This window comes from Azolla caroliniana, unplaced genomic scaffold (genome assembly GCF_043228905.1).
Source record: "Azolla caroliniana isolate FFs.n. ecotype wild unplaced genomic scaffold, voAzoCaro1.0.p SCAF_2, whole genome shotgun sequence".
Taxonomy (NCBI): domain Eukaryota; kingdom Viridiplantae; phylum Streptophyta; class Polypodiopsida; order Salviniales; family Salviniaceae; genus Azolla; species Azolla caroliniana.
In genome coordinates, this window is record NW_028230437.1 from 3,483,630 (window position 1) to 3,506,313 (window position 22,684).

Genomic DNA, 22,684 nt, shown 5'->3' on the forward strand with positions numbered 1-22,684 from the left:
GAATTTGGTTTAACCAAGCCGATTAAAGCCTTAACCGGTTTGGAAACCGATTTGGCCCAAAATAGTTCGGTTTAGCTTGAGCCATCACGAAACCGAGTTCGAACCGATTAAGGAAGCTCATGCTTAAACCAAACCAAATTGAACTGTTAAAATGGTCTAATGGTTCAATTTCAGGCTTGAGCCGAGCCATTACCGATTCCTAGTTAGAGCCACAACATTGCCTTTAGGCGAGCAATTCTAATTTTTATAGAGATGCTCATTATTTTTTGTCAAGCTAGGATTCTTTTCGATCTTTGGTATAATATATTATGTTAGGATTTCATTGTCGGTTACATTTCTCTTTGTTGTATTTGTCCATTCTCCTCTATGAAGACTAAAAATGGTTAGCCCTTCTATATTAACCCACCTTGGTTCCATTTTCTGTTTGCATTTTTGTAGTCATTGACCAGACAATATGACGAGAATATGAATCACAATGATGTTCCTTTCAATTTATGGATGTACATGTAATAACGGCAAGTATCCAACAATACTTTGTTTGTAATTTACAACAACATGAAAAGATAGATTTTCATGCGCAATCTTCATGGCAATATCTATTGCATTCCTTGCACTAGTAATGTCCAAAGGCAAAATATGTCTTCAAATACATGACAGTAGGTCTTATGAGGCATTTCAAGATTTATGTAGTTGGAATGGCACCTTATCTCTACCAAACTCTGAATCAAACCCATGACTTCTACCTTGAGAGATGAGAAACCTTCCTAATGAGCTAGCTTAATCTCCTCGTCATTATAAATGCATTTCCCCTTATGTGTATATATGTCCATTCCTTCTCGTTAAATAGGTGTTCGAATAAGAATGCATGTGATATCAATTTATCGCCACATAGCCTAGATGTGCTACGCGCAATATATGACGACCATATTGCTCGTTTGACTCACTATATATATAATATGGTGAGAATATGGTAAGAAATAAAGGAAAACCTAAGTTTTTCTTGAGTTTTTCTTCACAAAAATAGTACTTTCTAGCAACCTCAAGGGTTAATTTTGGTGTCAACTAGTAAAGAGCCAAAAGTGGGGAGAGAATGAAAACATAGGCATATTTGAAGAGGAACCATTTTCTTTGTATATTTGACTTAGTCCAGTGACGATTATCATCAATCTTAATATCACGAGGTCACTTGCCCTAGGGGTGATAAGAAGCTATTGGGGTTAACATCGTAAGGGTCTTCGGTTCAAATCTAGACTTTGCACACATATTTGTACAATTAAGACACCGTGCAATCAATCTCCAATCTATCAAATGTACCGATTCATGGCTTCATCGCCAACATGTATCGAATCTATTGAATCTACTGATTCATGACGTCTTTGCCAACATGTATTGAATCTATCATCGATTCCTGACTTGCAATCTCCAATCTATCGATTCATGACTTCATTGCCAACATGTATTGAATCTATCATCGATTGGGGACTTCTTCGCCAACATGCATTGAATCTATCATCTAGTCCTGACTTCTTCCTCAATGTGATGCAAAATTGAGGTCACAAGCCTCAAAGAGTCTCTCTCCGATTGACACATTCTGAACCCCATGATAATGGGCTCAAAGTGTCAGAAAACAAAAGAATTGATCCATCTAGGACTTGGGTCTAGCTAGGATTTGGGTCTCTGTCTGTCTCTGTTTGCCTGTCTGGTGTTTTCTGTGTGAACCATGGTATCCACCCATTGACAGAAGAAGGGATTTTGTAGTGGTGGGTTTGGGCCATGGATCCTCACTCTGTAGGTTCACTCAGAGTCTAGAAGTAGAAGTAGAAGTAGGAATAGTAATAGAAATTGAACCAGAAGTAACGATGCAAAGCCTCCCCTGTTGCTCCCCTGCATCCATCATTTTCATCGTCCACTCAACACATATCTTCAACCGTTTCCAGGTCTCCACTCTTGCAACACACCATCGAAACGGAAGGTAAATCTCCTTCCTTCCTTCCTTCCTTCCTTTCTTTTTCCGATTCTCTGTAACATAACCTTTCTTATGATCATAGGAATAAGGATAATTCCTTCTTTTTCTTTTCAAGATTATCATCAATACGTGTTAGCACGAAAGAATCGAAGCTGAAGAAGATGGTGAGATTGATGAGCAATATGGGTGCAGGGAAGGGAAATCATGACAATGAATCTGAAGCTGTTAATGGTGGAAAAGAGGTCCTGGTGGTTCATGATAATGGACCCGAGGGAAGGTCTATCAATGGTAGGTCAGTCTTCCCTTCCACTTTGAGTAATTTGTTTCATTGCTCTAAGTCACTGATTCACTGACTGTTTGGGAGAGGAGAGAGAAGGAGAGACGGATAGGATAGGATAGAATAGAATATTTATTGTCTAGAGGAGGCCAATTTTGAACCATGGGACCAAATTAACATATCATCTTGTATGTGACTCCTTCCTAAGAAAGGGGATTAATACTCTGTAGTAAAAAACTCTCTATTTGAAAATAATGCACATACATATGTGCTCACCCTTCTTGGTGGGGATTTGAGTATGCCACTTAAATTATCATGTCCGTGTAATAACTCATCATACTTCTTGTGAATTATCTTATGTGTTGGGCATGCAAGAAGTAAGTGATGTTCATCCTCTACCATGTTTTTATTGTATACCATGATCCTACTGCAACACCTAACCTGTGTGAGAGAGTTTGGAGAAGTGTTTAAGGCTTTCTGAGAGCCAAGGCTCATGGGGTTAGTAAGATGTAGGTTGGATACATTCTGGCATTTTTACCTTGTATTGAGGGCACCGTTGGGGGTTTACATTTCCAATATGGACATTGAGAGAGAGAGAGAGAGGATGATGATGACAATAATGTTATATTAATGTCCATGGGATCCAAACATGATCCATGGGAGGCATTCCATGTTCAAATATCTCAGAATGGCTTATTTTCAGGACTCTTGCGATTTTGCATTTTGTCAAAATTTATGTCTAATTTCTCAACTGTATGTGCTCCATAGCCATAGCAACTATACCTCAAAAACATCCTTTAGTAAGCATTTCTCATTGTCAAACTTCTTATTATAACACTTGAGCTAGCGTTTTTCATTCTTCTCATTCAATTCCTTTCGAATCTTGAACCTCCAATCTATGAAGCAATGTAAATAACAATAGAATAGTAACTATATGTTCAATAGTTTTCTCATAGGAAATTAGACAAAGACAAGTGGTAAGCGGCATGCTTAGACCTTAGTACATAAGAAGGTTAAAACATATGCATCAAGTGACGGTGTATGCTTATCCCTGACCAATTAGGAAACCCTATATAAGAGCACCTCTATGAGGTGAAGGAAAGGGATAAAAAGAAAGAACCCATTTACAGTTTCTCCTATAATCCAATTCTTGATTTTTATCTCCATCTAATGCGCATTGTTTTTTGTGGTTATCCTTTCTCGCTTTTTTGCATGAAGGCATTGAGTTCAAATCTCTCTCTAGTCCTTGCTACACTCCTTCTCCTAATCTTCCATATCGCTTTTGTTTAACCAAACTTTTCTCCCTGAATTTTGTCCATCTCATCCATGTCCTAGTCCAGAACCCTGGAGGTTCCTCCCATACATGCACGGATTCAATGTAACATTCTCACGGAAATGGTTTATGGAACATTTTGATAATGTTGAATAAACATATCAATTATAATGAGTCTGCAATACTATTGAATTAATGTATAAATCATGGACTAATTTATTACAAGTCAGCAATTTATGTTGTAAATTAAATTTCAAATTCTTTATGCAATTTTGCTAAATGGTTTGGTTTAAACAATTTAGGTTTGAGGATCTCATAAAGAGTTAGGTTTAGGTTTGAGGATTTCTTAAACGTTTCAGTTTGATGATTTACTAGATCGGTTTGAAATGTCCAAACTGAACTGTTGCTGATTGCTAATAGCGCATGTGAGCTGATTAATGACAATCAAGGTTCAATTTGTTTCTTTTACTAAGGAACATTGTAATTGATAATGCACATTGTGACAGTGAAAAATGTGTTTAGAGAAAGATAATGATATATTAAAGTCTACATGGGGGCCAGTCTGAACCAAGTCATAGTGCACAACAATGGTTACAAAGCACTTTTTCTGTCCATGTAGGTGGGGGATTTTAAAATGATTTACCAAAAGGAAAAAAGCAAAAGCCAAAATGAAAAATCAAGATTATTTGTTAATTTCACTGTCTGGATATTCAATGAGTTTGGTTCTGTGGTTGAGTAGAGCATTCATAGTGTCGTTAGGAATGGTTCCACGCTCGTTAGGAGTTCTTGCAAACTAGCACAATATTTTAGGAACTCATGAAAATCATGCATGAGGCGCTCCAAATTAATATGCTCTATTTATTACATGTTGATGCTACATAAGTGACACATTTTTTTTCTGTTCAATATTCAGTCAACTCCTAGCTTCTATTTTAATGTGTGTGGGGGTGTCTCCATCAGTGTGGTGGCACATTTCGCTTGCATTGGCATTGATGTCTGAATATGAATTTCAGTATGGATTAGCCACCCTGTAAATTTCCCAATTCAGAATTATTTTGGCTGCAGTAGTCTCAAATATACACCTAACTTTGGCTGTTTCCCTGCATCGAGATATAGTACATTTGAGATGGGGTGTTGTGTATTCTTGTGATTTAACATCAGGTACATCTCCTTGCCTATGTGAAAATTCTTTTTACTTGTGTGTTCGATGGTCTATGGAGAATACTGCAAAGATCATGTCACCTTGTAACTATTTGTATATCCTTCATATTGTATGATACAACACCTTTTTGCAAAAAAAAGATCAGATGTTGGGTTCATCAGCTTTCAAGGGAAACTTAATTAGTGTCTGTTTGTGATTTATGGCTATGGGGTGTCTGTGTCTTAGTGTTACATTTGTAACTGATGCAACATCTCTGATGTTTGAAGGCAATCTTATGAATTTGTGTCCATAGCAATGTATATTCTTTCCAAAAGAGAGAGGCAGAGGGAAATTGAGTGATACCTATTAGAGGCATTTTGGAAAGGGCATTCAATAAAGGATGAATAGGGCACAAAAATAAATGTGATGATGCATGTTGTCAATGATGAAGATCACATACTTGTAATAAAAGATTTGATGATCCAATGCATGAATGTATGTTCTATATAATGTACAAATTTGATATATGTAATCCAATGACTGTCTCCATCCACAACGTATGGTGGGATATATGAGGGCTTGTATCAGTGTTATTGAGTCAAACAATCCCTTGTTGTAGAGCAGTCCTCTTGTTGATTTGTGATTAACTTTTATTGGAGGCAAAAGTTGACCAATTAGACAATTCAGAAGCACACAACTACTGTTCTCTAGGCATCTGATAAAGGACAAATAATATAGACATGTAAATGGGATGATACATGTAGTCGATGATGATGGTATGGGATGTCATCCTATCTGCAATATGATGTACAACCATGATATGTGTAATTATATGGCTTTGTTGATTCATAAGTCAGGATGGGGTAAATGATGACATGCAGATGTCTCTCTCCTCAATGTGGTGTTCATGAAGGGTCTGAATCTCTGCTGATGTGGCCTTGGCAGTCCATAGTACTCAATCCTCCTCAGATGTTACATACTGTCGAATTGCAGTACTTAGCTCTTTGGGTTGGAAATACGTATTATGTAAAGATCGGAAATCTTCAATTATGCACAAGTTATAAGGTTTGCAGCTTCTGGCTGTTGAACCCACTAGCGCTATGGTAATCTCTTTGGATTTTTGTGGTTAGGTCATTGAGATTCTTCCATTCCTTTTGCTGAAGTGGTATCATGTCTTGAGGAGTAATATTAGTTTAAGAACTTACAAGAAACCTTTGCTATTGTGATTTTATGATGGCTATAAAATGTCAGGTAAGAATGTTAAAGAAATGTAATAAGAATGCTAGAGATTAGGCTCCAGAGATGTTCTTAATGAAGGAGATGTGATAATTCTTTGTCTGAAGGTATGATTTCTGATAAAAGGCACAGTTAAGTCCTAATGAAAATTGAAGTATATCTGGCTAGCTATATTACAGGGAGTGTTGTAGCACTTGGAAAATTTGATGCTTTGCATATTGGACATCGAGCTCTTGCTGTCCAAGCTTCCAAGATGGGTGCTCCTGTGCTTTTGTCCTTTGCAAGAATGGCGGAAGTACTGCAGTGGGAAAAAAGGTGTGTTGCTTCATCATTTTATAGCTCTAGTATAGCTTGTCTTTTGTTCATGTAACATTACTTATAAGGTGGTTGTCATATCTGTATGTGTAAGCCAAATAAAGCAAAAGATCATGATCCACCGATGGCCAACTGAGATGTCACACTAGATATTAGCTACTTATTTATTGATTAAAAAAGCACTAGAAATCAATATAGTGTAAGAAACATCATTCCATCAAACAGAACTTGTCATGAGAAAATATACTAAAGCAAGTTGGCTGGATTCCTCTACATCTGTTCATCTTATATATCCTCCAATAAGCTGGGGAGTAGATCCATAAGTAGATGTCAAAACTACACCATAGAATGAGTAATGATATAAAGGAATGGAGACTGAATTAAAATTGAGAATGCATCCAATCAATATCAAACCTAGAAAAGGAGCATGAGGAGGTTAAGAGCTTCCAAAAAGGTCCTTTGTAATTGTTGATTACAAGATGAGGAAGTGGGAGAATGGTCTCTCAGCTAAAACATAAATGGGCAGCTGAGTAGGATAGCTGATCGTGAAGAAACAAACACATATATCAAGCCTAAACAGTGATAAAGAAGTTATAACTAAAGGTGCGAAGTGAGCTAAATCAAACTCTAAGAATAAGAAGTAAACCAGTATTGTTGGCATGGAGAATACAATTGTAAACAACGGGAATGGTGGAGACATACAGCTTTTTATAGGAGACAAACCTCAAAGAAAGTATTGAATTTGGAGGAATGACAAAATAACTAAGCAAAGTACAAAGAACCTACCAAAATGCAACAAAAACTGAAAACTAGAGGAAGGCATTCAATCAAAATTTCTTGAGAGATTTTTTTTTGCAGATCAATTTTGAAGTGTTTTGCTTACTTGCATACTGATATTTCTTTTTACAATAAATACACTTGAGATCTGACCAAGATCATTATGTAGTCTTGTTCTTGTTGTGAGCTTCTTCATTTCTTGTCAATGAAGAAAATCATATTACAAACAATGCATCAATGTGATACAAAGTAGGCAATATATCCTCGAATGATGCAATTGCATGACTCATAGTAACTAGAGTTTGACTGGAATAGTGCTTGTAGGTAGCTTGACTATCACCTGAGCCTCCACATCCTTACATACTTAGAAGATATAAAATTAAGTTGTGCCAGAACCTGCTATTGATCATGTTGATTAAAAATAGAAGTGATGGATTCAATGAGTCTTCTACAAGGCAAGATTTCTCATGGCGGTGGGCATGCCCTGTCAAGCCAACTGCAAATCTTCACCATGGTGAGCATATACTTGACTTTGAAAATCGAAACCATAAAGATTTTCATTAGAATGTAAGATGTTCGTCATAGAATCCTAGAAGTAGTTTTATTCACCATGTATGGAGTCCAAACAAGTTTTATCTTGCATATCCAAGAGACTACAATGAAATAAGAAGAATGTTCGAATTAAGAAAGTACAACACCATATCACACCAACAATTATTGCCATCATCCTTGCTGATTTAGAGAATTAAAGAAGAGATGTCATGTGAAGACATATACTGGGTATATGCAAATAGGAACTTACAAAGATACGATATACTTCATTTATTAGAAGTTCAAACCACTCATCTGCACAGAGCATTATCTGATTCTGTCAATTAATATTTTTCTCAAAATCTCACCGACACACTTGTTATCTTGTATTTCTGGTTCTCAATCACTTTGTCTTGGAGTTCTTTTATATTGATATAGAATTTTCTTTCATTCTTGTGTTTCTGACTTCTGATCACTCAGTTGAAAGGAATTGTTAGTGTGCAGGCAAACTAATCTTCAATTTCGTGACCTTCCAGACTCATTGAGCCTTGGGAAATGTACCATGTTCTATTCATCAATGTTGATAAATGCACCTATAAAATTCAGGAAATAATCACAAACAAAATGCACATGTTAAGATTAGTAAAACATGTTCTTTTTGTATGGAAAATTGTGCCATTTTGTAAGGTTCATTCCTTTACTGGTATATCAAAATGAAGATCTCAAGATGCTAGACAAATACTGTGCGACACAAAGTCAATTTGTGCTCGTAATGAAGGCATTCCTAACGAGTAATCAAACTTCCTTTCCCACAGTCATACATGAAATGAAGACCTAGTTGGAACAATTCGACATATTATTCTCTTTGTATGGAAAGCTTTGCAATTTTGTAATGTTCATTCCTTCACCTGCGTATCAAAACAAAGATGTTGAGAATCTCTATGAAGATCATGCGATATGAGAGTCGATTTCAGATCACAATGAAGACATTTCTAAGCAGACATTCAAAACATGCTTTTCCATATTATCTCACACTCTAAATGAAGAGGTACTTAATTTGAATGAGTAGACGTATGTAATGAGATTAAGCTGTTCCTTGGACATAACATTTTGTTCATTCAGCACTTTCGTTTATTACCCTCTCCTCATGTTCAAAACGTCCACAAAACATGACTCAAACCTAGAGAAAGAATATGATAGCCAACATTTTTTGTATGTGCTCAAAATGATCTAAAATACACTTCTAACATACATTCCATTCATGACAAACATTTACCTCATTATGTGAAATTTTATTATGCAAGTCACTAACGTGTTACATGAGAATTCCGAATGAAGGTGAAAATAGATGAGGCCGCGGAAAGCATTATGCATATTAAGATTTGTGAATAAGTGAAATTTTCCCGGAAGCAGATGCAAACAAATGCTGATGATTATACAGAATGGGACAGGTGATGTGAAGCATTTGAGATCGAGACACATTCTTGGGTCAGTTTGCAACCAAGGTAACTAAAGACCAAGCTAGAGGATGTAATCCATATGGAGTTTATACTCTATTATGTGTTGCATGCCCTTGCAAAACACTTAATGAAGGCTTATAGGGTTAAATGTGCTCACAAGCCTTAACATTTAGTTCCTGATGCAGGCTGCTATGTTGGAGGATAATCTAAAAGGTGAGCTCATGCATTCATGGCCTTTATTTTCCAGAATTGCTGAGACATACTGCTATGATGATTCATGGAAAATAATCTAAATGGTTAGCTCACACCTCACATGCAAAAGTAGTGGGAAAGGCAGTATGTAGCCCATGCAGGGATTGTCGATGCTGTTTCGAGTACATGGTATCATATTAAAAATATTTATTGTCAAGTTCATGGATATAGGGAATATTGACTCCTTCCATTCTAAGAAGGTATCACTCAAAGGAGTATCTTCAGGAGGGTCTTATGATATCACACGCTTTGCAGTGTTTATATCAATATGGCTCCAATGTTGCATAATGAAAGGAAAGGTAGGATGATGAGTCACATAAAAACTTCATGCATTACACGAATATATAGCAGCATTAGTCATATGTGGTACAATGCTATTACCAAGCAGCTTGCTTGTTCTGCTATCAATATTGTAAGGTTTGGTAGGTGGTGGTGCTTTACTTGTGGGGTCATACACATACAATTGGGAAGCTCAATTATGGAGTTAATATATTAAGGGGAGCTCAAATTTAGAAGAGCAGTTGTTGAAGAAAAGTAGCCTCAATATGCATTGGAGAGGAATTCCTGGAATAGAAGATGTTAAAGAAATCAAAACCTGTCAAAATATGTTGTCTTGACTAGAAACAATGAGACAGAGAGTAAGAATATACCTCACTTCAAATGAATGCGGTATATACTCTCCAGAATGTTGTGAATATAAGCAAGGAGGGCATATTGTTGAAAGAACTTCATATTGCTGTAAAAGTTAATATGAATTTTGGCCAAGTGAAGGAAATAAAGAAAATTTGCAATGAAGTTGCGCATTTGTTATGAGAAGTTTCATTTTTGTGGATATCACCATAGTAGATGTGCCAAAATTTCAGTGATATGCTACAGGTACAAGTAATATTATGGGATTGAATTACTATAGTGAGGCAAGTTTACATGAGAACGCTCTCTTTGGAAACTCTTTGAGTAAGTTTTAAGAAACTTTTTGTGATATTTCTAAAGAAGGCGCTTTTGTGAATGTAGTTTCCTGAAGTTTATACTCTCTATTTATCTTCAAGATTTTCTGAAAATGTTTATACCTTCCTTTATAGGCAAGTGTTTTTGAATTGTTAGTTATGGTTTAATCACTGATCGGTAACTTATGTTTCAGGCTTCCTATAGTTGCTCCATGTGATAGGAAGCGCGTGATGTCTCTCTGGTCCACATTTTGTGGTGGGAAGGTTCCTGAAGAGTATCAGCTGGAGTTCTCAAAAGTGCGGTCTCTGAGCCCACATGATTTTGTCGAAAAGCTAGCGAAAGAGTTACATGTAAAAGGGGTGGTTGCAGGTATTATAACCTGAATTTTGCTACAAATTTATCACAATCCTTTGTTTTACGTTTTATTCCTAGTTAGTTGTAATTAGCCCATATGTGACTGGTAGTGCAAAAATAAAACATGGGTTAAACTTTTCTTTGATGGTGTATGTATGTATGTAAGCACAAATTATAGATTTGTTAATAATTTTTTTGTATTTTGCAAATACTTAGGTCATATATGTTAATGGTTATTCAATAAAATGGTAAGATTACATATGATAAAGTGCATACATGCATTCAATAATTTGTTCTTCCATTTGTATATGTGAATAATACATCTGGTGATAAAGCATTATTTCATAGTAATCAGCTCATTTATATTAATGGTGAGGCAATGGGGTGGTTTTCCTTAGAAGATGACATAAGTAAAAAGAAATGGTCTGCTATTTGTATTAAATGTGTTCATTATAGATTTGGTTATCATGTTGTATCTCTAGTAATAATCATCACAACAATGTTGATCTGCTTTTTTTATTGTAGGTGCAAATTATAGATTTGGCTATAAAGCTGCAGGTGATGCTTCAGATCTCACTCAACTTTGTGGCAAATTTGGATTAGATATTTTTATAGTGGATCCTGTCATGGACATAGAAATGGAAATGCAAAATGATATTCCCAAGGAACTAGAGGCAGCTAAGAATAATAGAGAGAAAGGGCAGGTATCATCAACGCGTGTCCGAAAAGCATTGAGTGCAGGTAAGATGAGGCGTGTAACAGAGCTACTTGGTCGGGATCATCGACTCGTTTTCATGATCGATGATTGCATTTTTGGAAACGATACAATTCGTGTTCCAATTTCCAAGGCTTTAAATCAAGTGCCTGGGGATGGGATATACACTTCAAGGATATTCCTAAGTTTGGATGGGATCCTTGAAACTAAAGTTGTAGGTTGGATGGATGTAAATGTTGTCATTGGTAATGAACATGTGGCGGTCACCATAAACGAGGAAACCTTCAACAAAAGTGATTGGAGTGGGCAAACATTCTTATGTTTAGATGTGCAGTGTAAATCTTCATCATTATTAAAACCAGCATGAGCAAAAAGACATACATTCTTCCAAGGTTTGGAGCATTCTTGCCATTTATAAAGGATAAAGGTAGCCATTGAAGTTTTCATTTTCATTTGTTAATAAGTTTTCTTCGTGGTTCGTCAAGAAATGAATGTGAATGAAGCATTAAGCTTCAGTGTTTCAAGGTAAAAGTGCACTCAAGGCAGAATGTGCTTGTAGTGTCCAAAACCATTTTCTTATAAAGAGTACAAATGCCATGTGTGGTCTGAGTTGAGATTGGATGCAACCAATCAACATTCTTTTAACAAACATTGAGTTATTCCAAGAGTAACAAACACATAAGATAGTGTTAACAAGATCGGCCCTACTTCATGCTATGAATATGTATGAAGACCATTTCTTCATGGTGGGACATTGACGTTGTCTTGTCATATTACATGATGCTTGTGTAATGGCTTGAATAGGTGAGATATACATGTTGAACTCATCTTTGGAAAGGACCAAGTACAAATGTTCATCTTTTGAGAATTCAAGCTTCATGCTTGATAAACAAAAATTTAAGGTGTCAAAAATATTTGCTTGTAAAGGAAATGGGGTGTGGATTATACAAAACCACTTCTTGGAATACTATGTGGCTATGATAAAACTAGTAGGTTGTCTCAAAAAGCCATGATGAACTTCATCTTCTATTGACCCTACAAGGCCACTATATGATTTTAGCAACTAAATGTTTCCGAGAAACTCTCATGCCCTACCATTGTATCTAGAATTGAATTGGGTAAGTGATCTTGGTCGCGTATGCTTTTAATAATCCCTTGTATGCTAGGAGCTCCTCTTATTCTTCTTTGGAACTAATTCCGACATTGAACCAACTTGTATTTTTAACGTGGTTGAATGAAGCCTTCGTGGAGAATCCTATCAATCTCCTCCTTTTACCCTTTAAGCATAATTAGGTGTTAAGCAAGGGTTAGGTGCTTAGATTAGCCAACTTATGTACTACCATTGAAATATTGAAGGGGTATCTAGTTCTTAATTATGACTATGCCAATAGCTTGTCTGCCATCTCGAGGAGAAATAGGCATGCAACCCACATTGTTGATCTTGATTCCCAACCATTGGCATGTGTCCACCCCAACCATATTGATGGCTAACTTATGGTTGATCATGACCTCTAGAAGGTTTAGGATTGGAAAACCCTTCTTCAACACTAGAGGACTTATCATTGGATTTGCAAATGTGACATCCACAAGAATATTCATTGGGAGGGTCGGCAATGTTATAGATGTGACCCCTATCAAGTGATTAAGTTGTGCATCAAAACATGATGTAAGTAAGGCCTAGAAGGAAACTAGAGGGAAAAGGTGCTTGGGTTTGGTTGTAGTGCCCCAACTGCTAGCATAAAAAAAACCAAATTCATAAATGGGGGGCAAGCCATTGGCATGTGTCCACCCCAATCATATTGATGGCTAACTTATGGTTTATCACAACCTCTAGAAGGTTTAGGATTGGAAAATCCTTCTTCAACACTAGAGGACTTATCATTGGATTTGCAAATGTGACATCCACAAGAATATTCATTGGGAGGGTCGGCAATGTTATAGATGTGACCCCTATCAAGTGATTAAGTTGTGCATCAAAACATGATGTAAGTAAGGCCTGGAAGGAAACTAGAGGGAAAAGGTGCTTGGGTTTGGTTGTAGTGCCCCAACTGCTAGCATAAAAAAAGCCAAATTCATAAATGTGGGGCAACCATGGCCATTCTTACAGTCGAAGTTTAATGGTCTTGACAGGTTATTGACTCTGGATGTTTTGAGGTGAAGGGGTTGTTATTTGAAGGGGGTAATGATCCTGCTCACCCTTGTTATTGTGTTGCTATTGGTGTTTATAACATGGTTCTTATGATCACCACACTCGTCTCTTTATCGATGTAGAAATTGTTGATCCAACAAGACTCGTCAAGACTCTATTTAGGTGACAAGTCATCACTCCTTGAAGAGTTGTTGGAATAGTAGGTGTCATCTTGGGACCACCATGTCCCTTATGGGCGACGCTACTCTTAAGAACAAGGGACTACCTAACCCTACTTATATGTTGACAAGCTATGTGAAAGTTCTTGAATAACCCCGTAATAGAGAGCGTCTTATTAAACATTCATCAAAAGGTCATACAAAGTTTGATTTTTACCAATTCTTTACTTGGACATCTAAGAGATCCTAGTTTGTGGGCTTTGAAAGGATAAAAGTTCAAACTTGAGATGTTGAGCGAAGTGATTCACATTCAACATAGAAATGAATGTTGCCACATTCTCCTCAACACTAGCCTCTTCACAAAATGTGTAGTAAAGATATCTTGTAGTAGTGTGTGATTGGGAAGTGTGGAAGATCGAGAAGTTGGGCACTAGGTTGTTCGTGTTTGTAGCCTCTTTTAGTGTGTTTGCTAAAATTGGTTCTTACTTTGTGTTGTACTTGAGAACCACCTGATGCTTGATGTGCCAAATCACCAATCACCCTTTGGTTGGCAAGATGGGTGAGAGTGGGTATCAACAATTCTCGAGCTTCTAATGTACTATAGGATAACTATTAAAGAAAACTCTAACCATAATCTAATCTTAATGATATTCACACTATTAATAATAAAACTAAACACATGAGAGACTTCATCACGTTTGAGACACTCCTTAGAGAATTAAGAAACAAGAAATCTCCAACACAATGTAGCTTCCATTAATCCAGTTATGTAATTACCATCTTAGTTAGATAAAAAGATTAGGCTACAAGATTAGATAAGGGAGAGAAAGAAAGGTTTAAGGTTTAGCTCTAGGATTAGAATGACGAAAAACCCTTACAAAAGGTTTTTAGTTTTACCTTAGTGATTCTTCTTTTCTTACGCTTATTATAATTATGTCCCTTTCGCACTTGGAAGAGTATAAGAATTTACATATATTACCTGAATTTACCTCTATCTATGCCTAGGCTTTTATAATGTTTACCTCTGTCACTCTATTATATCTCCAAGGGGTCTGCGATTATCCTCGAAGTTTCGAACCATAACATAGGTTATCATCGAACCATAGCATAAGAGGTGGGGTGTCCTATGGAAACTTAACAATGTTCCCTTAACTTCCGGTTGAGATCATCAATTCAAGAAGCACCATGGTGTCATCTAGGGGTGATTCCACATTGGCCTCATTGTTTCGTTGTGTGACTTTATCTATACATCCTATATGGATGGCTAAATGAACTCTTGAAGGATATTTTTTTCCAAAAGGAAAGCATGTAAGGGCGAGATATCAAACAACCATACAAATGCATGTCAAGGCTCATGGATCGTGTGGGAATTCGTTGGGTGTTAGTGTGGCCTTGTTGGCAGCAAAGTGCATGTGTAATTCATTGGTTGGTGGATGTCATTACATTATCATTGCTAGACAAACAATAGCTTCCACTACTATTGACTAAGCAAATCTGCCATGGTTGCCAAGTGTTGATAACTACATTCTCATCATTGTTGTAGCTGACAAGCATGTATATCAAGTGAAGATTATCCTTGTCTCTATGACCTATATTGCAAACCACTATCGCACAAAAGACAACACCTAAGGGTTAGAGCATACTCCATATCTCATTCAATACTTCTAGTACTATCATAACTCAAGGTTCCTTTGTGTTTCTATAATGCATATGTGAGGCTTCAAGAAAGTTTGAGGCGTATTCCAAGATTTATAATATTGAGTCTTTTCTTATTTAAAATTTTTGAGTAGTGGTCCTCTGTTAATGTATATTCAATGTTGTGGCATTTGTGTCTACCAACTAATTTGAAGGTATAATTATACTTACTTAAACTCCTTGCACTTGGCATTATTCTAAAAAAATTTGAAGGTACGTGAAAATTATTCTAAAAAAAAAGAGACGGTTAAGGTTTGATCATTTAAATTAAAGCACTTACTCTACTAATTAAGGATGCTTAAACCTCTCACTTGTCACAAAGCTACTCACGTCTTATGAAACGGTAGCAAGACCACCGAGGACTTGAACTAGAGAGGATGGGTCATGGGCTTCCAACATTGAAACCATGGGTTAGTGCATGTGGTTTTGAACTGTTAGAATCTTAATTAATGTTAAGAAAAATTAAGGCGGAAATAAGGAAGAAAGGGTGCCAATCCTCCCAAGCACCCCCTAGAGAATGTGAGAGACGGATTTGAGTCCCCCGCCGATGTCCCATACCATTGTGTACGAACATGGATCGTACCTTGGGTCTAAAGAAGGCACACATGTATGACAGTAGAGCTTTGCCACATTATCAAAGTCTCTATCTCAAATGAGAAATCAAACACTCAATAGTAGCTACCCTATTGGTAAATACAATGCTTCATACTTTGAAGGTGCAAAGTTTGAATCTTGCCTTCCATGAATATATCTTTGTGGCACGTTTAACGTACATGCTCATATTATTATTTTATTCCCTATCCATGGTGGTTTCACACTACATGTCGAAAACATAATGACACTCACCACTTCCTTATACTTAAATTAGTTTCTTGGTATGTCATATGCATCCTTCTCTTTCGTTTAAAGGTCCTTCTCAAAAAGTAACTTAATTGTCGCTATGGGGGCTAACAAAAAGCTTACCTAAGACTTCAAGTGAGAATCAATGTCCCTTACAAGCATGCCACATTAGATGTGTCAACTCAAGGTTGATACACCACATGCATGTCTTAATTTCGATTGGAGTTATGTATCCTTAACAAGATCATATGGCATGCCCAATCATCATCCACCCTATTGCTAGTGACATGGGAAGAACAAATCATCAATTCCCAAGCTTATCACAATTACATTAAACGTCCAATAAATCACTCTTAATCATCTCACAATTCTCTTTTTGTTAATGACAAAATGAAGAACCTAAAAACCAACTTAACACTTATGCAATCCATGTTTCTACTAATTAAGAAGTTACAAGCTAATACAACTGATTACTATAAACTTATAGGCCAAGTATAATGTCCAAGTCTCATAAGACACAATTGCCTCTTCAAATGCACAAATACAAATGCTTAGTCTCCTTATACTCCATCTCTAATACCAATCATGTATAAACGTTACCTTTTAAAAAAAGGTCTCAATTGTGCAAAGTTCAAGCTTCCTTAAAATAGTCATTGTACTAGTGAAAAACCCAAATTGTTACAATATTTATTGATTTATACAATTGTTTTTTCCCCATAGATTTGGTGGAAATTTGAATCGTTAGTGTTTGACTAATCTCCATCTAACAATAATGTACAATATTGTAGAACACGCACAAAGTAATTACATTTGAAGTTGACATAACCAACTAAAAAATGCACTTCTTGAAAAAACGTAAAAATGCGCAATGAATCATTAATGTAAATGTGTAAGGATCAATTAATGATTAAATTCACATTAACAAAAGTCTCACTTAATATTCCTATGGATTTCAAAAATTTAATAATGCATTACAAAAATGAGATAACTTATGAAGATAGAAAGGTTCAAATATTGGCATCAGGTCCCCCCCCCTCCATCATAAATGGAATGAAACTGCAACTTGATACTATGAAGAAGTTTCATTATGAATTCGACAACGTATCGAAGGAGGAGAAACCAAGTGTTGGGCTTTTTGGATATACATCTTTAACATTTTGGGTTGAGCTGAGTGTTTTTCAGATTGTAGCACCCATTAGCCCGCTTGAAATGGGCTTGAAATTTACTCAAAGGTGTTTCTTATGGCACCATACATGCATAATGGTCCTACAACTTGAGTATTTATACAAACCATCTAGGAGATAGATGATGGTCCTACAGTCTATTAGACAGTCATTTATTCCTCTATGCTACCATTGGACAAAAACACACCTCTTCATAACAACTCCAACATTAAACTAGTACATTGGAGAAAGCAACACATCATATCAACTTGTGTACCTACATGAAAGGGACATAGAGTGTGACATACACACTTGTGGATATATCATATGTTTTGATATCGATAAACAAATACCAATGTGCACATTGGTATTAGGGGCTATGTATACATTATGACCCAAGGTTTGAAGTGAAATCTCCTATGAAAAGAACTAAACACCCCTATGCACATATAACATTGGAGTCATCATGAAGAAGCATTCGATGTTCACACTTCGAAGTTCCATGGAGATTTGGTTATTAGGATGAAAACATTCACTCATTTGTCATTATATCTTTACATTCGTTAAGGCTCGTTCCCCGAATTACAAGCAAACAAGGTGGATAAGGCATAAAATTCCAAAACCTCTCACAAATAAAGACCAAAATCCCTGCCCCCACTTTTGTCCCACATGTCATAAAACATATATTCGATTAGCACCTCGCAGAGATGTCTCGTCTCGAAGGGATAAACTACCTTAGAGTACACGATATGTACACATGTTACAAGCCCAACTAACATATAATGATGTGTTGGTACAACTTACTCCTCAAAAGGCACACTACTAAGGATTCGGTGGGGAAATTGAGTAATTATTTTAAGTCTCTCGACCAATATAATGACACAAGCCCACCTCTCACGAAAACATCTAATGATGTATTGGTACAGCTCGAGACTTGCAAATCACTATGAGAGATCTTCAGTAGGGGGAATTGAGTTGTTAATTGAAGTGTCACGACCAACATTGGACAACATTATGTGTGTCATCGTCATAGGCACTCCATACAAGACTTCATAACTCGAGAAATTAACCAACTCTCGAGATACATTCATCAAGGATCACAGGGTATAACAGATAATGGACATAAATCTTCATGGACAAGCCATGAATGGAGGAATGAATGGTTAATTGAATGGAATGGGATGAATGGAATGGAATGCATCATCAATTCCATTCCATTGATGAATGGAATGCATTATCAATGGAATGGAATGGATGAATGGAATTGACGAATGGAATGCATCATGAAACATGGAACGACAATTTTGGAAAAGAATATATGAGGATCAATACATAATTAGAAGAGATCCAATCCACTCTGTACATTGATGATTCAAGGCCCAAGGATTTCCAAATATAGTATAGTTAGTATTAGTAATGGTCCTCCAAAAAATTGAGATAAATAATTCTCCTTCAACAAAAATAATAATAATTGGAAGTGGAATCTTATGAAACAGAGGAGTAAACCTCCTTCATTAATCCTTCGACTAATTAGGGTTCTCGTTTCTTTTTGCATCCATCATTTAGTCTTTCAACTAATTAGATGCTTTTTGCTCTTTCAGTTTCTTTCTAATGAATAATCTGAGGTTTTAATCCAATTGCTCAGTTTAGGTCTTCAGAGCCAATGTATTAATAGCACTAGATTTCGATATGTGATAGGAGAGTATGGGCACACATTCCTTCAACAAATGCGAATTGTTAGGGTTAGGGTTAGGGTTAAGGTTGGGATTAATTTTACTAATAGAACTGTAATCTGTGTTACTATTAAAGATTAGGGTTTGCTTTAGGCTGGAATCAGAAGGTAGCCATATCTCATCTCGAACACTCTTCAATGAAGCATTCTCGGCTAGGCATCTCCCTCTGCATTTCAACTCCACCTGAAACTTCTCAACAATAACGCAGAACTCTAAATTATTCATGCATTTCTCAATCCTGTACATGTAATAGAATTCTGCCTCCATGAATGTTAGGCATACCTGCGCTTCACTTGAAAGACCTAATTTGGTTACCAGATATTTCTTCACGGCATGGATAGGCATCTCTCCATCTCTACGAAATGTTAAAAAGAAAAATCAATCAGAAAGAGATAAGACGAAGAAGCCATTAAGGATCAATCAAGACATGTAGACTGGCTGATCAGAACTATTGGACATGCAATAGTATTTGACAGAAAATTGATTGCGATTCTTTTTACTGCATATGCTCAAGATTCATTCACATACATATATGAATTAGATCGGGTGTATCACTAACAAAATTGATTGCGATATTTACTGCATATGCACAAGATTAGTTTACATACATAAATAAATCAGGTTTGGGTGTATCATTGAGAAAATGGATGCGATTTTTACTGCAGATGTAGAAACAAGATTAACTCACATACTTAAATAAATCCGATTGGGTGCATCACTGAGAAAATACAATGCGATTTGAATTGCATATGCAAAAAGGTTTAATTCACATACATTGATAGATCAGAATGACTACATTTATCTAGCGAATACCTTATTCTCAAGTATGGTTTTGGGACCTCCTCTTGTGACAAATGATTTGGATCATCAGGCTGAAGAGCAAACCAGAAACCTGATACAGCGCGAGTTCTTGACCTCGTGTTAATAATATCAGGAGAGCTAACACGACTGTTAAATGCTGAAAACAGACCAACCGTTGGATCTCTGGATTGAAAGGCGCTCTGCGTCCATAATGGCGTGGATAGATTCATGGATTGATGGTGCCTGTGATTAGAAGATGCATTGGAGGTATAATCTTGTTGTGAAATTAATCTAGGCTTGCCACTCCGAATATTTAAATCGGGCTGTAACAGGCTACTATCATAAGCATTACTAGGGTTTTTGATAGTGCTTTTGATCACCATGCTCCCCTCATCATCGCACAATGCTTTGATATGATCTGATGCAGGCCATTGTTGAAGCTCTGCAGTTCTTCTGTTAAAATGGATAGGTTGAGTAGGAACTGTTGGGGAAGCTATGGAATGGCCTCCTTGGAGCAGCATTGAACCGTTCACAGTCGGCGAAACGCCACACAATTGGTCTCTGATACTGTTAAGCTGATTCAAATACGCGTAATCTGTGTTCTGACAATGGCTCCCTGTTAAAGAATCGAGGTCCTGGTCTTCATCTTTACGATTAATCTCGCGATACGACTTCATGTTCGCGCCGATTATTAGGTCACCACGTAGTTTCCCGGCCAGTAATGGCGATTCTGATGGACCCGGACCAGTCTGGGGCAGAAGCTGAAGCGTGCACAATCCTGCAGTCTCTGCTGAACCATTGCGCGAGGCATCAAAGTCATGCAGACGACAGGTATTATCGATCGTTCTAGCGAATCTGTCGGACGGATCGTCGTGCGACCCAATGCCGAGGCGGAGGTCCAGCCAGTCATCTCTGATGCGATGAATCCTGTCGCGTCGTATCGCTGATTGTTCGCTTGATCGGACCATGAATAAACCAGAGGTATTGCTCTGATCGGTATTGAGCATGGCGGAAGGAGGTTTTAGGTCAAGATCAGTGACATTATCATCGACGCATTCTTCTTCTTCTTCTTCTTCTTCTCTGCCAGGGTCGCTCACCACAGATCTAGGGTTATGGCAGTACAGATGACTCCTGCCTGTGCCATCGCCACAGTTCCGGTGGCCATTTTCCTGTGCAGAGATTCTGGCATCGCTGCTACTGTTATGGGGGCTGAGAGTGCTGTGGATCATCATCTCTGCTTCAACTATGGCTTCTTCGTCGGCATTCTTCTGATGGCCACCACATGGAATGATCATGATGGAGCTTCTCATCGGGATCGAATGGCTCTCTGCTTAATCTGGATCGGAGACAGCAGAAGGGGTCATGACATGCCACTTCTACTCGGATCGAAAGCGCCGTCGATCGATCGAATCGGAGCGAATTGCTGTAAGCACAGCAATAATCATGATCGAGCCGCCACACTTATAATCATTTACATACATACATACATAAAAGGTCTTCAAAGATTCAAAATCGAATGCAATCAAATTAATTTAAATTGCACAAAAGGGAATTCCGAATGAGGATGGTGAGCTTTCCGTTCCCTATCGATCTCTCTGTCCCTCTGCCTATCTCTCAATCATACATACACATCCACATACCGTCATATACACATACACATACATACATACAGATATCTAGATATCTGTCTGTTTTTCTGTCTGTCTGTGTTTGTATTGAAATTAGAGCGATTCAATCGCCATTAATGAGGGGCTGAATCATTTTTCGTTAAGAAATATGGGGAGAGATTTTCTGGTTAAGGTATACACACACACACAGAGATTATATATATATATATGTAATAATGTATGTATGTATTATCTGATGATGATGGAAAAGACAGGAGGCATTAATTACACATTACACATTACACACACAGAGACAGACACAAGACACAGAGAAAGAGAGAGAGGGAGAGGGAGAAAGAACGAATGGAAGGAGGATTGAAGAAGGGGTGGAAAGGAAAGAAATTACAGAAGACAAAAAAAAGGAAAAGGAAAACAGGAAGCGCAGAAGAAGAAACTTAAGGAAAGTGTTATATGTAGTATATGGTATTATATATGGTGCATATATGTAGTATGTATGTACAAAATGTATGTATAATGTATAATGTATGTACAAATGTATGTATAATGTATTTCTGTAGCAAATGTGTATATAAAATGCATAAAATGTTATGTATAATAAATGTATTTGTTTTTTGTACGTATTGTGTGGATGTGTTGGGTCTTTTGGACGCACGCTTGTCAGTTGGTTTTTTGTCCAGAGACGTCGGGAAGCGTTGGATGTGACGGCCTTCGGCTTCGGCTCCATCGGCTCCATCGGCTCCACTGACCCCCCCCTCCCTTCGGCTTCGGCTTCGGCTTCGGCTCCATCGGCTCCACTGCCACCCACATACATACATACATACATACATATGTCCGTCCGCCCGTCCGTCCGTCCGTCCCATGAATGAAATGAATGATGATGCGATCGTCGCCGCCACTTTCCTTTTTAATTTCCTTTTTAATTCCCATTTTATCCCTATTATTATTATTATTATTATTATTATTATTATCCTTATTTCTCATTTCGCAGGCGAATATGGCGCGAATCAAGGCACGCGCGTGCGCGCGAAACAAATCTTTTTGGACGCCTAAACACACACACACAAGAAGAAGAAGCCAAAATTGAGGCTCTAAAAACCCATATGTATGCGTGCATGCATGCATGCATGCATGTATGTATGTGAAACAAATAAGCTGATTTCTACCCATGCCACATACATACATGACTATCTATCTATATGTATCTACATATATGTATAGACAGATATATCTACATACATACATATGTATAGATAGATATCATGCCATGGCGATACT

General features: G+C 37.2%; 2 protein-coding genes across 5 annotated transcripts in view; one reads left to right on the top strand and one right to left on the bottom strand.

Moving 5' to 3' along the window:
• LOC147867110 (uncharacterized) overlaps window positions 1-21,237 on the bottom strand; it is a 77,600-nt gene extending 56,363 nt beyond the window's left edge. The window contains exons 1-3 of the mRNA XM_087339663.1: window positions 19,794-21,237; window positions 19,263-19,335; window positions 19,007-19,169 (exon numbers count right to left, since the gene is read on the bottom strand). Of these exons, the coding sequence (XP_087195789.1) occupies window positions 19,007-19,169; window positions 19,263-19,335; window positions 19,794-21,091 (1,534 nt within the window). The 5' untranslated portion in view covers window positions 21,092-21,237. The remainder of the gene's footprint in view (window positions 1-19,006; window positions 19,170-19,262; window positions 19,336-19,793) is intronic.
• Window positions 1,711-11,686, top strand: LOC147867114 (FAD synthetase 2, chloroplastic-like). Of its 4 annotated transcripts, none has more exons than XM_087314873.1 (5): window positions 1,711-1,972; window positions 2,049-2,254; window positions 6,073-6,208; window positions 10,367-10,542; window positions 11,053-11,686. In XM_087314873.1, exons 1-5 carry the CDS (start codon window positions 1,860-1,862, stop codon window positions 11,607-11,609), a joined length of 1,188 nt encoding a protein of 395 aa, XP_087170999.1. In that variant the 5' UTR covers window positions 1,711-1,859; the 3' UTR covers window positions 11,610-11,686. The 4 variants fall into 4 exon arrangements, with proteins under 4 accessions (XP_087170999.1, XP_087171000.1, XP_087171002.1 ...); XM_087314874.1 differs by having other exon boundaries at window positions 2,082-2,254; XM_087314876.1 differs by having other exon boundaries at window positions 1,852-1,972; window positions 2,082-2,258.
• Window positions 21,238-22,684: the final 1,447 nt, after the last annotated feature.

Coding starts and splice junctions, on each gene's coding strand:
- LOC147867114 (XM_087314873.1), top strand. CDS start 1,860: ATGCAAAGCCTCCCCTGTTGCTCCCCTGCATCCATCATTTTCATCGTC. Junction 1,973..2,048: donor ACACACCATCGAAACGGAAG/GTAAATCTCCTT, acceptor TTATGATCATAG/GAATAAGGATAATTCCTTCT. Junction 6,209..10,366: donor GTACTGCAGTGGGAAAAAAG/GTGTGTTGCTTC, acceptor CTTATGTTTCAG/GCTTCCTATAGTTGCTCCAT.